The 15211-nt window shown below is 47.7% G+C and overlaps 1 protein-coding gene across 1 annotated transcript; it reads left to right on the top strand.

Annotated features, from left to right (window-relative positions):
- Nucleotides 1-248: 248 nt before the first annotated feature.
- Nucleotides 249-11592, top strand: LMAN2 (lectin, mannose binding 2). The gene is made up of 8 exons (XM_079770150.1): nt 249-655; nt 826-944; nt 6047-6164; nt 6997-7076; nt 7245-7406; nt 7513-7627; nt 9223-9342; nt 10905-11592. Exons 1-8 carry the CDS (start codon nt 460-462, stop codon nt 11063-11065), a joined length of 1071 nt encoding a protein of 356 aa, XP_079626276.1. The 5' UTR covers nt 249-459; the 3' UTR covers nt 11066-11592.
- The last annotated feature ends 3619 nt before the right edge of the window (nt 11593-15211 follow it).

A 15211-nucleotide genomic window follows, 5' to 3' on the forward strand; every position in this document is an offset into this window, starting at 1 on the left:
AACCCTCGGAATGGGAAATATTACTCCAGGGACGCGGTCAGTGGCCAGAGGCCTAGAGCATTGTATTCTTCGTTTGTCCAGCCCACGCGAGTGGCCCACCAAAACTACAAGTTCCAGCATGCCGCGCTTCGAGGACGACCCTGGTTCTGCCCCCGACTAAACCATTCCTCTGCTCTCCATTTGCTCACAATCCTAACGTGCTGTTCCATGATTGGTTGTGGCTCGTAAGAACCCGTTGCCGAGGCTGGGCGACCGGTACGTTGGAGCGGCCAAGGCTATGGAACTGCACTTGATCAGGATGGGGTCTGCTCAGCAAATAAAGTCGCCGTCCCCTAGGCTGCGAGGCTTTGTATTTAACTCCTGGTGACACTAAGTTGGAAGGTTTCCGGCCGGAAGCTATTCGATGAGACACCCGGAAGGCGGAAGTCCTCGAGCGGAAGTGGCGGAGAGGAACGGAGAATGGCGGCGGAAGGTTGGATTTGGCGCAGGGGCTGGGGCCGGCGGTGCCCGGGGAGGCCTGGGCTTCCCGGCCCCGGCCCTGGCCCCATGACACATCTTCTACTTCTTCTGTTGCTGGGGCCGGTGGCTGCGGATATAACTGACGGCAACAGTGAACACCTCAAGCGGGAGCATTCGCTTATCAAGCCCTACCAAGGTGAGGCCTGAGGCGGGAAATGAGTGCAGGGTGAGGGCGAGGCTGCACGGGGTTGGGAAAAGGGTAGCCCTTTCTTCCGAGCAGGGCAGTTCTGTGGATTTCCTGCCTCTGGCAAGGCCAGTCCTGGTATGGCCTTTTACGCGCCTGTCTGTGCCCATCACTGCCCACAGGTGTCGGTTCCAGCTCCATGCCCCTCTGGGACTTCCAAGGCAGCACTATACTCACGAGCCAGTACGTGCGCCTGACTCCCGATGAGCGCAGCAAAGAGGGCTCTATCTGGAACCACCAGGTGAGTGGTTCCCCAGAGGCCAGGCTTCGCCTTAAGTAAGCCACTACTCCCAGCCTCCGCTGCAGCTCAGACCTATTTGGTTTGAAGGCTTACCCCTCCCTCCTCCGCCCCTTCCTCATTTTAGTCACACCCACCAGTAATAATCTGTAATGGCTGTTGAAGTTACTGTGTTGTCAGGAACTGTGCTTGACACTTTACACCCTTCTCACTTAATTCCTTTAAAGCTCATGTGAAGTATGTGATGTTATTTCCATTTTACTAAGAAGCTACGACTCAATTAAGTGGAGCTGTCATGTTGTCCGAATTGAACCCTCCTATTTAATTTGAGAATTAAATGTAATAAGGCATGTTAAACTCAGTGCATAACACACAGCAAAATGCCCAATAAAGATCCCGTTCCTTCCATTTGTCCCGCTATTTGAGCTGGATCACAGCTCAGGGTAGAACCTGCTCCTGCCTCAGCCTGTCTGACCCGAACCCTTCCTATGCCTAAGGTGTTGGTCATTGTCCTTGTTTTCTCCCTGGTTGACATCCCCATTTAGTTCTGGGAGTCCACACTGTCTTCATGTTGCCTCATCTGGCTGTTCCCTCAGCTTCTCCTCTCCTTAACTGCTAGGAGCATCTGGGTTACTTTCCTCAGCTTTCAGTCTAATCCTTAGAGCCTTGGGTCTCCTGTGCAGGGATAAACATGCATTAGTGTACACATTCTGGCCCCTGGTACCTGGCATTGCCGTTAATTTGCTTTGTTAATTTTGTTCTAGCCTCTCTGGTTGCTTCTTGCCTCAGGACCTTTGCCCTTGTTGTTCCCTCTGTCTGGGACACTGCCTCCTGGCTCTCATGCCTGCTTGCTCCCTTCTCATCTGTGAAGTCTCAGCTGAGTGCCATCCACTCAAGAGCATTTCAATAACTCCCCTGAGTCACATTTTGTCAAATAATTTTTTAAAATGTTAATGTAGCCTTATGTTTTCTAGAAATAAGTTAGTTCATTATAACATTAAGGTTTTTTGTGTGTTTTTTAGTGTTTTTTAAGTAAGGTACAAATAGTGCTGGAACTGTTGGAAATTGGGTTCAGTCACAAGTAACTTAATTATGATTGTAGGTAGGTTGGTGGTTGCCATTGTCAGTGGTATGGCAATGTCATTGGGCTGACAGGATTCTGCACTTGCCTTCATTGAATTTTCAGTCTTCCTTTCCCTACCTTCCCATTCAGCTCCTGCTGTTTGGCACTACAGATATTCCCAAAGGATTGGAGTGTTTCCTATAGTTTCTGAAAGAAACTGCTTAGAACTCTTAAAATTTTCTGCCCAGTGTTTACCAAGAGCCAACTATTCCTTTACTGAGCTGGAGAGATGTTTTCTAGACTTTTCTCTTTTTTGTCCCTATTTACTCCATTTGGGAGGAGCAGCAAATTAGCAAACACTACTAAGTACCAGCTGTCTTCTGAGCAGAGATAAGACACAGTGTCTGTTAGGGTGTTGGGGTGAACTGGTCCTGATGAAGGAGTGGCCCAGTGGTGACTAGAACTCCCAAGTGCCTCATGGCTGGAGCACAGGACACAGGGAAGCCTGAGGGACTGGTCAGGCCCATCCTGAGGGGGGGTCTTGTGTGGAGGCTGCAGCATGGTCTTGATGCTATTTTTGCTGATGTCCTGTCTGAAAGTATATAACTCCCTTCACTTTTAAAAAGTTGACATAGGCCTGGCCGGTGTGGCTCAGTGGTTGAGCATCCACTTGTGAACCAAGAGGTCACAGTTCGATTCCTGGTCAGAGCACATGCCCAGGTTTCAGTCTGGATCCCCAGTAGGCGGTGTGCAGGAGGCAGCCGATCAATGATTCTCATCATTAATGTTTCTCTTTCTCTCCCTCTTCCTTCCTTTCTGAAATCAATTAAAAATATATATTTTTTAAAAGTTGACATAGGTTTAAATATATGTAAAGGATCTAGTTTCCAGCATATTTTAAATAATGCCATTTTAAGTTAAAACTGTTCAGTACCCTTAAATGTATTCAGTGGAATGGAAATGTTGCAACTTGATATCCATTCCTTTTCTTGGTTTTTTAAAAAAATGCTTTTGTTGGTTTTTTTATCTCTGGTTGTAAGACTTAAGATTTGTGGCACAATGTCAGAGTCAGTTTTAGTAAGTGCTTAGACGTCTCTTTAAATTTTTCTTTATTCTTTTGCTAATAATTCTGAAACTCCAATTATACGTTCTCACTCTTTCCTCTGCCTCTTACCTAGTGTTTTGGGTCTGCCATGCTTTTATTCTCTCTGCTTTATTCTGGATATTTTTATCTGACTGGACTGAAATTTACTAATTCTCTCTTCATCTATTTTAAATCTATTGTAAAACCTATTCATTACATTGTTAATTTAAGTTATTGTATTTTTTGTTTTGGAATTTTTAAAAAATATATTCTTATTGATTTTAGAGAAGGGAGAGGGAAGAGAGATAGAAACATCAATGATGAGAGAGTATCATTGGTCCTGCAGGCCCCACACTGGGGATTGAGCCCACAACCCGGGGATGTGCCCGGGAATCGAACTGTGACTTCCTGGTTCATAGGTTGACACTCAAGCTACTGAGCTATGCTGCCTGGGCTGTTCTGGAATTTTTTATAGTATGACTTTAAAAAAATGTTCATTATCTACCAAAATTCTCAATCTTGTCTTGTATCTCCTTGAACATAGTGAACTAGTTATTTTAAAGGCCAATATTTAGAATTCCTGTCAGCTCCTACCTTCCTCCTTCCCTTTCTTCCTCCTTCTGGTTTTTGTTCATATCTTGTCTTTTCATGTGTCTGGTATTTTTTTATTGTGTACTTGATATTGTATTTGTAAGATTTTTTTTTTTTTTTTAATCTGAGGACTAGATGAGTCTCTTTAATCTTAGGGATTGAGATGACTCAGCTGAGTTATCATTCCTGGGAGGGCCTTTCTGGTTCACTCTTAGTTTTGGCTTACTGTCTATGTGGTCCCAACCCAAAGCAAGGTTAGTTCACCAGAACTTCCACTCCTTCAGCAGGCTGTGGACTCGGATTCCTTGTCCATCTGTCCTTGAGAGTTGGTTCTCATCACCTCTCATTTGCTCCTCGGGAATGTGCAGGTTTTCTCAGAGCCAATGAACTGTCAAGAACAGGGCAGGCTGATTGCACATTACTTGTGGTACTTGCTAGCTCTGTGTCTTCAGAGGCGGGGGCAGGGCCCCATCTCCTGTGGTTTTGATGCCTAGAGCCAGAATACTGAGTCTGATGACTTCATGAATGCACAACAGTTCGCCCATGATGGGACATAAAGGTCTTTATTTTTTATTTGAGATTTTTTTTTCCTGATTACATAGGTAATGTATTCCTTATACAAAATTCAAACATAGAAAGTAAACATTCTCTGTAGTTCCCCTCCCAGAGTCACCTATTGCTATTGTTGGTTCATATTCCTTTCATTTTTTTTCTTTCTCTACACATATACTAATTCCTTTCTTTTTCAAAAATGAGAACATAACATTGATACTGTTTTGCAGTGGTGTCTTTGATATCTTTAAATGTAAGTGCCATGGCTCTGCCTCATCCTGTTAAAAGACTGCAACAGCCGAAACCGGTTTGGCTCAGTGGATAGAGCGGCGGCCTGCGGACTGAAGGGTCCCGGGTTCAATTCCAGTCAAGGGCATGTACCTTGGTTGCGGGCACATCCCCAGTAGGGGGTGTGCAGGAGGCAGCTGATCGATGTCTCTCTCTCATCGATGTTTCTAACTCTCTATCCCTCTCTCTTCCTCTCTGTAAAAAATCAATAAAATGTATTAAAAAAAAAAAAAAAAAAAAAGACTGCAACAGCCAAATTGCCCCAAGAAGACGGGAGGGAACATTCACAGTCCTGCTGGTTGAGTGTGTTTCTTTCCATCCTCATCCACAGGGGTATTAATAATCTTTTTCTTTTTTTTTTTAATATTTTATTGATTTTTTTTACAGAGAAGAAGGGAGAGGGATAGAGAGTTAGAAACATCGATGAGAGAGAAACATCGATCAGCTGCCTCCTGCACACCTCCTACTGGGGATGTGCCCGCAAATGAGGTACATGCCCTTGACTGGAATCGAACCTGGGACCCTTCAGTCCGCAGGCCGACGCTCTATCCACTGAGCCACACCGGTTAGGGCAATGATCTTTTTAATAGTTGCCAATCTGATTCGTCAACAATATCTTGTTTCCATTTGCCTGTCTGATGGGGCTTCGTTAATCACTCGCTCACACAATCATCTGCAGACTTCCCTTAAGTGGATTCTTGTCAAAGTATGTGTCACAATGTAGTTTTCATGAGTAACTTCCTGGTGTGTAAGGCCAGGCTGTTTCCCTTGCTGCAGCAGTGCCCAGCTCTGCACCTGGTATTCCTGGATGCCAGGGAGCATCTACCTTCCCTCAGATCATGGTAGCCCAGAGGCTCCAGGGCATGACCCTTCCAGACTCCACACTGGGGTCAGACTGGGGCTGTAGGGGTCAGGAGGTATGCTGGCCAAGAGCTTGAGGTTTGGAGTCAGCCAGACCTGGATTTGAGTCCCTCAGTTTGGAAGGTGGATTAGAAGGGAAGATGGTGGGCGTGGGAGGCTGGAAAGGACCTGATGCAGTTTGTGTTGAAGACCTGAAAACCATGGGAGATATAGATGACAGAGCGCAGTTTCTGCATCAGACAGACCTGGGTGTGATTCAAGACTGTCCACTTACCTGTTGTGGACAAGTTATTTTGTCTCTGAATGTGTTTTCTGTTTTGTAAACTATGTCGCTCAAACAGATCCTTTCACAAGATCCCAGGGCAAGAGCAGTGGGGATGGAGAGAAAACAGGGCTGACAGGTTTGGCTGGTTTTGAGGAAAGTGAATCAAAATGGAGAAGACTGGTACTGGGCTGGTAGGGTCTAGACCTCCCTCTCCTTACCTAGAAGGCCCAATAGCCCCCTTTCTTCCTGTTGAGAAAGCTAGAGGGCCTGTTGGTCAGTGGTGCTTTTGACAAAGGAGTGCCTAGTCTCAGGGGGGCAGGGTCACCTCCAGCTGGCTGGTCACCTCCAGCTGGCAGGAAGGCCGAGAGAATTCAGAGCACCCCTCTCTACTCTCCCTCCAGCCTTGCTTCCTCAAAGACTGGGAGATGCATGTCCACTTCAAAGTCCATGGTGCTGGGAAGAAGAATCTCCATGGAGACGGCATTGCCTTGTGGTACACTCGGGACCGCCTCGTGCAAGGTAGGGCTGCACTCATGTATGTGGGAGCATCTGTGCCAAGGATTCTCCACTCTGCACTCTCCTGATAGGGTGCTGCTGCTCTTCTTTGAGGAAACCTGGGACCTTTGAGAAGAGGAGGGGCTGGGTGCTGCTGTACCCCATGGTGGCCTGGTGTTGTACACCAGCTAAGAATGTTTTTGTTTTTTTTTAATTGATTTTTTAGAGAGAGGAAGGGAAAGGGATAGAGAGTTAGAAACATTGATGAGAGAGAAACATCGATCAGCTGCCTCCTGCACACCTCCTACTGGAACCGAGGTACATGCCCTTGACTGGAATCGAACCTGGGACCTCTCAGTCCGCAGGCCGACACTCTATCCACTGAGCCAAACCGGTTAGGGCTGTTTTTTTTTTTTTTTTTACCATCTTAAAGGGTTATGTTTTAAAAAGCAAAAGCAAGGAAGACTGACTAAGACTGTATGTGGCCCACAAAGCCCAAAATATTTCCTCTCTGGACCTGGACAGAAAGTTGCTGACCCCTGGATTAGAGGATAGGGCTTCCTGGTAGCCACTTGCTTTTCTCACAGGCTGGGTACCATCTTGTCACTTGATACTGCAGAGCACATGTCCAGGTGCTGTCCCCTCACAGTTCAGGCTTCAAACTTGAGTCCTCTCTGTCACATCCCTGAGACCACCTCCAGGTTTTTTCTTTAGGGGTCTCTTCTCTTTCTTGGGTGAAAGACCAACAGATTGCCATCTCTTACCCCCACCTCCACTGGCAATACTATGTCCTTTAGGCTACCCAGAGTACAACCCCAATTTTCTCCATGGCTAGAGCATCTCTTTCTCATTCCAGGGCCTGTGTTTGGAAGCAAAGACAACTTCCACGGTTTAGCCATCTTCCTGGACACATATCCCAATGATGAGGCCACGGAGGTAGGCCCCTGCTCCCTCCCATAGAGCAGGACAGGAAGGCTAGGCATTTGGCTGAGGGACTTCTCCCTGGTCCCAGCACAAAGGAGCCTCCAGGGATTGGGGTGGTGGGTACCCCTGCCACTTCCAAACGCTGGGCTGGCCATAGAGTAACCGGTGTCTTGGTCTCAGCGTGTGTTCCCGTACATCTCGGTGATGGTGAACAATGGCTCCCTGTCCTACGACCATAGTAAGGATGGCCGCTGGACCGAGCTGGCAGGCTGCACGGCTGACTTCCGCAACCGTGATCATGACACCTTTCTGGCTGTACGCTACTCCCGGGGCCGTCTGACGGTGAGCAGGAGGTGGTGGTGGTGGGGTGTCCTCTGCCTGCGCTGGCTCTGCAGGGGTAGATGGGCAGTCTGAGCCCGGGCATGCTTTACCTGCTGATTGGCTGCAGGTGATGACTGACTTGGAGGACAAGAACCAATGGAAGAATTGCATTGACATCACGGGTGTGCGCCTCCCCACCGGCTACTACTTCGGAGCCTCTGCTGGCACTGGTGACCTATCTGGTGAGTGGGCTGCGCAGGGCGTTAGGTCTTACTTTTGACCTTCCCTGGTCTGTTGGGAGCTTGTGACACAGCTGGTCACTTTCCTTCCTGCATTGGTTCCACACTCGCCTGGTTTCTTCCTCCTCTTTGCATTGTCTGTCAGTTTTGGCACACACACACGGCTCAGTCTGTGAGCAGTGCTCGGTGATCTTCCCCTCTCTTTACGGTTTGAATCTGGACACTATAGACCCCAGATTTCCATCTGCAGCACAGTGTTATCAACAACCCTCTCAACATCTCCACCTGGATGCCCAATAGGTGTCTGTCTTTACATGCCCACAATGAGAAGACCACATTTAAAAAATATATATATTTTTATTGATTTCAGAGAGGAAGGGAGAGGGAGGAGGAGATAGAAACATCAATGATGAGAGAGAATCATTGATCGGATGCCTCCTGCACGCCCCCTATTGGGGACCGAGCACACAACTCAGGCATATGTCCTTGACCGGAATCAAACCCAGGACCCTTCAGTCCACAGGCTGACGCTCTATCCACTGAGCCAAACCGGCTAGGGCTGAAGACCAAGACATAAATGACACCTCTGTCCTAGTTGCTCGGGCTAAAAACAGGACCCAGGCCACCATCCTACCTCACTTGGACAACTGCAGCAGCCCCCAGCTGGTCCTCTCCTTCCATGCCAGCCCCAGCAGTCACTCCCAGCTCTGCAGCCAGAGTGATCCCATTAAAGTTCACATGAGGTGTCACTGCTGCTCCGCTCAGAGCTCTGCAGTGGCTCTGCTCTCTCACAGTCAAGCCACCATTCACCCAGCAGTGGCCTGCCAGGCCTTAGTGCCATCGCCTCTGATTCTTTGCTCCCAGCTCCCCATTTACATTGTCCCCATTTACATGGCCTCCAGCTCTTCACACTAGTGTCCTCCTGCCTCGGGCCTTTGTGCTTGTGTCTCACTCTCATCTTCAAGTCTTGATCAGGTGTCACTTCCTCAGTGGGGCCTTCCCTGATTCCCTTGTTTAAAATTGTACACACACACCCCAGACACCTGCACACTCCCTGTAAAGTCACGTGATATATGCTTAGGTAGCTAGTGGTCTCTTTCCCTTGGAGGGAGAGAGACCATTGGGAATATGAATGTTGAAGGAATTTCCCCAGGTTTACACCCAGGAGGTGGCAGAGCTCAGATGGGAACTGTAGTCTGACTTCAGAGTCGGTGTGTGTCCCTGGGCCTCCAGGGGCTGCACATATTGGTGCTGCTTGGCTCTGCCCACCTGGCCACCAGGTCTTTGCTCTTTAGGCTCTTCCCTTTCCAGGCCTTTACTTAGATTCCATTAGGTTAGCAAAGCTGACAGATGGGACCCTTATATTGGCTCTGAGCCTCAACCTCCTAACCTCAGAAATGGGGCAATCAGTTACTGTCAAGCCCTGGACTGGGCCATTCCCAAGTCTCCTCAGGTACAGTTGCTGAGCATGTATCAGGGCTGAGCCCTCAGCCAGGCAGGAGCAGGGTTCTCCCTGGGGAATGTGGCCACCTTATGTGGCTGGGAGATGCATGAGCCATGGCGTCAGGCCTCTTACAAGCTAACACTTGGCCCTGCAGACAATCACGACATCATCTCCATGAAGCTGTTCCAGCTGATGGTAGAGCACACCCCCGAGGAGGAGAACATTGACTGGACCAAAATTGAGCCCAGCGTCAATTTCCTCAAGTCGCCTAAAGGTATATGTTTGTGGTCCCTCCCAGTCTGGGCCTGTGCAGGACTGGGGCTGGGCCAGGGCCAGCGTTGGTGCCTGTGTATGGTCCTTCTGCCTTTGCTGGGTCCAGCTGTGGTTGTGGCCTGGGCTTTTGGATTAGCAAGCCATGCTAACGAGCAGTGTGTGAGCACCTGGAGTCTGCTGGGATAATGGCGGGTGAAGCCCACAAGGGGCCAGTTTGCTGGTGTAGGTGATGGGCAGGGCACTGATAGTGCACGTGCATGACCTCAGTGAATGGCCTGGAAAGCACCGACGGGCCTCTCAGCCCAGCCCAAAGCCATCGTGCAGTGTGTGAGCTGGAGTCACAGCATTTTATGCGATACCTCACTTAAAAATATATGTATGTTTTTATTGATTTCAGAGAGGAAGTGAGAGGGAGAGAGAGAGAAACATCAGTGATGAAAGAGAATCATTGATTGGCTGCCTCCTGTATGCACCCCACTGGGGATCGAGCACAACCGGGCATATGCCCTTGACTGGAATTGAACCCGGGACCCTTCAGTCCACAGGCCAGTGCTCTATCCACTGAGCCAAACCGGCTAGGGAAGACATCTCACTTTTTTAAGATTCAGGTTACTTTTAAATATTTTGAGAGTCACACAAACCTTGCCATAAGCTACCGTCTTGCCACTTTGATCGAAGGGTTCTGGCTGCCAAGGGCTCAGAGAACTCATGTGCTCTGAACTACCCAGCAACCCGATGTGGTTTGCCAGATGGGGATTAACTTTTCACATGTGTTCATCCATTTGTTCCTTCAGTGGATGATTCCAAAGCTTCCACTCGGTGCCTAGCTGTGTCCTGGCACTGCCCCAGGGCTCAGTCTAGTGACTAAAGCGAAGGGGGCCGAAAGGGCTTGGAAGCCCTGAGGCTGAGCTGCTTCCTGGAAGTGCCTCTGCTTGGGAGCTCCTGGTTCAGTCAGAAGCCATTATTGTCTCTGTGCAGGGGTGGAAAGGGGCTGGTGGCAGGACAGCAGGCTTGCCGGGCCAGGTGTTTTGGGAAGGGAGGGTGTCGGTGGGCTCATGGCTGGTATTCCAGGCCTGTCTGGGAGGAGAGCCGTATCCCTGGGTGGTTGGAATTACAGGCCTGGCACTCAGCATTGACAGGGTTAGCAGGCAGGGTAGTGATGTGGCCAGAGCAGAAGGACAGGCTAGGGGCCTGGGACCCCCTAGGAGCCACCAAATGCATCCAGGTGTGAGTCAGGGCAGCGTTTGGCCAGGGTTGTGTTTCTGCAGATGGGGACCACAGACCACTGCACTGGGGTGGGGGTGGGCTTGTGAAAGCAGATCCTAGGCCTCCCTGGGCAGATGGGGCTCCTGGGAAGCCCAGGATCCAATGTCCATCAGCTGAAAGGCACCCCAGGCCTTGATCTCTGGGATCCTCAGGGTTGCCCCTCTGTCCACTTCCTTGCCCCTCACTGTACAGCTGTGTGCAGCCACAGCCTCCACCTGGGGATGGGGATGGGACCTCACCAGGGCCATTGTCAGCTGCTTTAACACTCACTTCAACTCCCCCTTTCTTTTCCCTCAGACAACGTGGATGACCCGACGGGGAACTTCCGCAGCGGGCCCCTGACTGGGTGGCGGGTGTTCCTGTTGCTGCTGTGTGCGCTCCTGGGCATCATCGTGTGTGCTGTAGTGGGGGCCGTGGTGTTTCAGAAGCGGCAGGAGCGCAACAAGCGTTTCTACTGAGTGGCCAGCGCTCGGCTGGGGAGGGCCTGGCGTTGGCCCCTGCACTAATGTGAACTTTTTTTTTTACTGGGATTGTAAAAGAAAAACAAGATGACCTTATTTCTTAACAGTTTAAAAGAAATAATTAAAGTATTTTCATACATTTTGCTTCTTGCCCAGCAGGGACAGGCTGCAGGGCTGGGGAGTAAGGGTTTGGTGTCCCTACAGCCATGGACAGAGGTCCTGGCCCATTGCCAGCATCTCAGGAGCAGGGGGGCCTGTGCCTGGAGCTGGGCTGAGGCCCCAGGAGGTGGCCTGGAACGTTGGAGACCCCTCCCCAACCACAGGGTGGCGCCTGAGGGCACGAGCAGTGAGTTGTTCTGTGCTGCGCTGCGTGTGTGGCAGAAGAGGAGGCCAGTTGTGGAACCCGGGCCTTCGTGTTCACCTCTGAGCTTCCCAAGGCAGACCCTCAAGTAAGGCCTAGGGGAGCAGTTTGGTGGGGCCCAGAGTGAGACTGACATGTGCTAAATAAAGTGAAATAACCACCCTGTGTGACTGCCCTGAAGGGCTTTTTGTTTTCTTCAAATACCTTCCAGATAGCCAGGCTTACCAGCTCTCAGCCTCATCCCCTCGGGCAGGTGCTGTGCTCCCTGATCCAGGGAGACACAAAGCTTGCCCGATGTCACCTAGCATGGAGTCAGGGACAGGTGCTCTGTGTTCCTGCGCCACCTCTCATTTATCTGGCCTCTTGGTGAAAGGGTCTGGTGGGAGAATTTGAGGTAACATGCAGAAGGTGTGACCTCAGCCTATGGAAACTCTAGGGGGCTCAGGATGATCTAGAAGAGATTGGGTGCAGGGGGACAGGCTGGGGTCGGCAATGGTATTCCCTTTGAGGTGTCTTGAGGGGAAGAAAGCCAGCAGCTGACAAGCGCTGCCATCTGGCAGCTTTCATGGTTCTCTCCACTCAGGCTCTGGCCTGCCTCTGCTGTCCAGTCCTCCCCTCCTGACCATCCCGACCCCCCCTTGGAGCAGTGTGTCCTCGACTAGTCCAGAGCTACTTTCAGCGTCTGCACTCAGTTCAGTAACATTTGAGTCTCCATTTTAAAAGCAAGAGCAACCCTAAAACTGCTGCAACCAGGCTTTTGTAATTAACACTGTCAGTTAGATTCTCACTATAAAAAATAGGAAATATAGGAGTAGATGAAGAGTAAGAACTTATTCCACATAGTACTGGAAGTCCTAGCCACAGCGATCAGACAAGAAGAAAAAAGGCATCCAAACTGGGAAGGAGGATGTAAAACTCATTTGTAGATGACATGATATTGTACATAGAAAACACTAAAGGCTCCACCAAAAAACTAGGTTTAATAGATGAATTTGGCAATGTAGCAGGATGCAAAATTAACACCCAAAAATTGATGGCATTTTTATACACCAATAATGAATTTTCAGAAAACAGACACTAAAGAAAATCCCATTTGCCATTGCAAGGAAAAAATTAAGACACTTAGGAATACACTTAAACAAGAGGTTAAAGACCTGTATTCAGAAAACTACAGAATGTTGGAAAAAAGAAGATATAAACAAGTGGAAGAATATACTGTGTTCATGGATTGGTAGAATTAACATCATTAAAATGTTCATACTACCCAAAGCAATCTATAGATTCAATGCAATCCCTATTAAAATACCAACAATACATTACACAGATCTAGAACAAATAGTCCAAAAATTTATATGGAATCAAAAAAGAACCTGAATAACTGCAGCAATCTTGAGAAAGAACAAAGTTGGAGGGATCACAGTACTAAATACCAAGCTATACTACAATGCCACCCTAATCAAAACACCATGGTATTGGCACAAGAACAGGCATATAGATAAATGGAATAGAACAGAGAACCCAGAAATCTACCCAAGCCATTATACTCAATATTTGACAAAGGAGGCAAGAGCATACAATGAAGTCAAGACAGTTTCTTCAATAAATGGTGTTGGGATAATTGGACAGGTCCATGCAAAAAACTGGAACTAGACCACAAATACCATACACATAGCAATATGTTTATGGATACACCTCCTAAGGCAAGGAAACGAAGGAGAAAATTAACAAATGGGACTACATCGAAATACAAACCTGCATAGCAAAAGAAACCAACAAAATGAGAAAGGAGTCCACTGTATGGGAGAACATATTTGGCAATGATACATCTGATAAAGGGTAATATCCGAAAATATATAAGGAACTCCTACAACTTAACAAAAGGAAGACGATCCAATTAAATAATAGGCAAAGGACCTAAATAGACACTTCTCCAAAGTGGACATACAGATGGCCAAGACACATAGGAAAAATGCTTAAAGTCACTGATCATCAGAGAGATGCAAATTAAAATGACAATGAGGTATCACTTCACACCTGTCAGAATGGCTACCATCAATAAATCAACAAATGACAAGTGCTGGTAAGGATGTGCAGAAAAGGGAACCCTAGTACACTGCTGGTGGGAATGCAGCCTGGTGCAGCCATTAGGGAAAACAGTATGGATTTTCCTCAAAAAAATTAAATATGGAACTGCCATTTGACCCAGTGATTCCACTTCTAGGAATATATCCTAAGAAACCAGAAACACCAATCAGAAATAATGTATGCACCCTTATGTTCATAGTAGCACAATTTTTATAATAGCTAAGATCTGGAAACAGCCCAAGTGCCCATCAATAAACAAGTGGATAAAAAAGCTGTAGCACATTTACACTACGGAATACTATGCATCAGTAAAAAGAAGAATCTCTTACCTTTTGATACAGCATGGAGGGACCTGGAGAATATCATACTAAGTGAAATAAGGCAGCCAGAAAAAGACAAGTTCACATGATCTCATATGTGGAATCCATAACAAAATAAACTGATGAACTAAGTGGATCCAGAGACATGGAAGCATGGAACAGTGTGTGGAATCTTGGAAGACGTGGGAGGATGGGTGAGTGGGAGGTAATCAACCAAAGACCTTGTATGCATATATGCATAACCCATAGACATAGGCAATAGGGTGGTGAAGGCCTGGGGTGCAGGGCGGGGGTGGGCTGGAGGGAGTCAATGGGGGGAAAAAAGGGAACATATGTAATACTTTCAACAATAAAGATTAAAAAACAGCCGAAACCGGTTTGGCTCAGTGGATGGAGCGTCGGTCTGCGGACTGAAGGGTCCCAGGTTCGATTCCGGTCAAGGGCATGTACATTGGTTGCGGGCACATCCCCGGGAGGGGGTGTGCAGGAGGCAGCTGGTCGATGTTTCTCTCTCATCGATGTTTCTAGCTCTCTATCCCTCTCCCCTCCTCTCTGTAAAAAAAATCAATAAAATATATTTTTAAAAAAAGATTAAAAAACAAAAACAAGCCACAAAAACTAGAAGGCAGCCTGGCCTGTGTTGCTTAGTGGTTGAGCATGACCTATGAACTAGGAGGTCACGGTCTGATTCCCAGTCAGGGCACATGCCCAGGTTCTGGGCTTGATCCCCGGTTGTGGACATGCAGGAGCCATTCAATGCTTCTCTCTCAGCATTGATGTTTCTGTCTCTCTTCCCCTCTCCTTTCTTCTCAGAAATCAATACAAAAATATTTTTAAAAAAATAAAAAATAAACCACTTAAAAGAGGTGCAGATAAGAAGCCAGTTGTGGATATAGAATGGAATGCTAATAAAAACTCAACCCAAAAGAAGTCAGAAAAGAAGGGAAAAAAGGAAAAGGACAGATGGCACAAATAGAAAATAAAAATCAAGCTGATAGACCTTAAACTCAACCATATCAAAATAATTTTACTAAATACAATCCAAAGGCAGAGATTATCAGATCACGGGGGAGAGAACAACAACAATGTGCTGTTTGCAAGAAAAAAAACATGTATATTAGGACACTAATAGGTTAAAAGCAAAAAGATGGGAAAAAACATACCACAAGAACACTAATCAAAAGAATGTATTAAGCCCTAGCTGGTTTGGCTCAGTGGATAGAGCGTCAGCCTGTGGACCAAAGGGTTCCAGGTTCAATTCTGGTCAAGGGCATGTACCTTGGTCAGGACTCGTGTAGGAGGCAACCAATCGATGTGTCTCTCTTACATCAATATTTCTCTCTGTCTTTCCCTCTCTCTTCTACTCTCCCTAAAATT

This window comes from Cnephaeus nilssonii (genome assembly GCF_951640355.1).
Source record: "Cnephaeus nilssonii genome assembly, chromosome: 5".
Classification (NCBI taxonomy): domain Eukaryota; kingdom Metazoa; phylum Chordata; class Mammalia; order Chiroptera; family Vespertilionidae; genus Cnephaeus; species Cnephaeus nilssonii.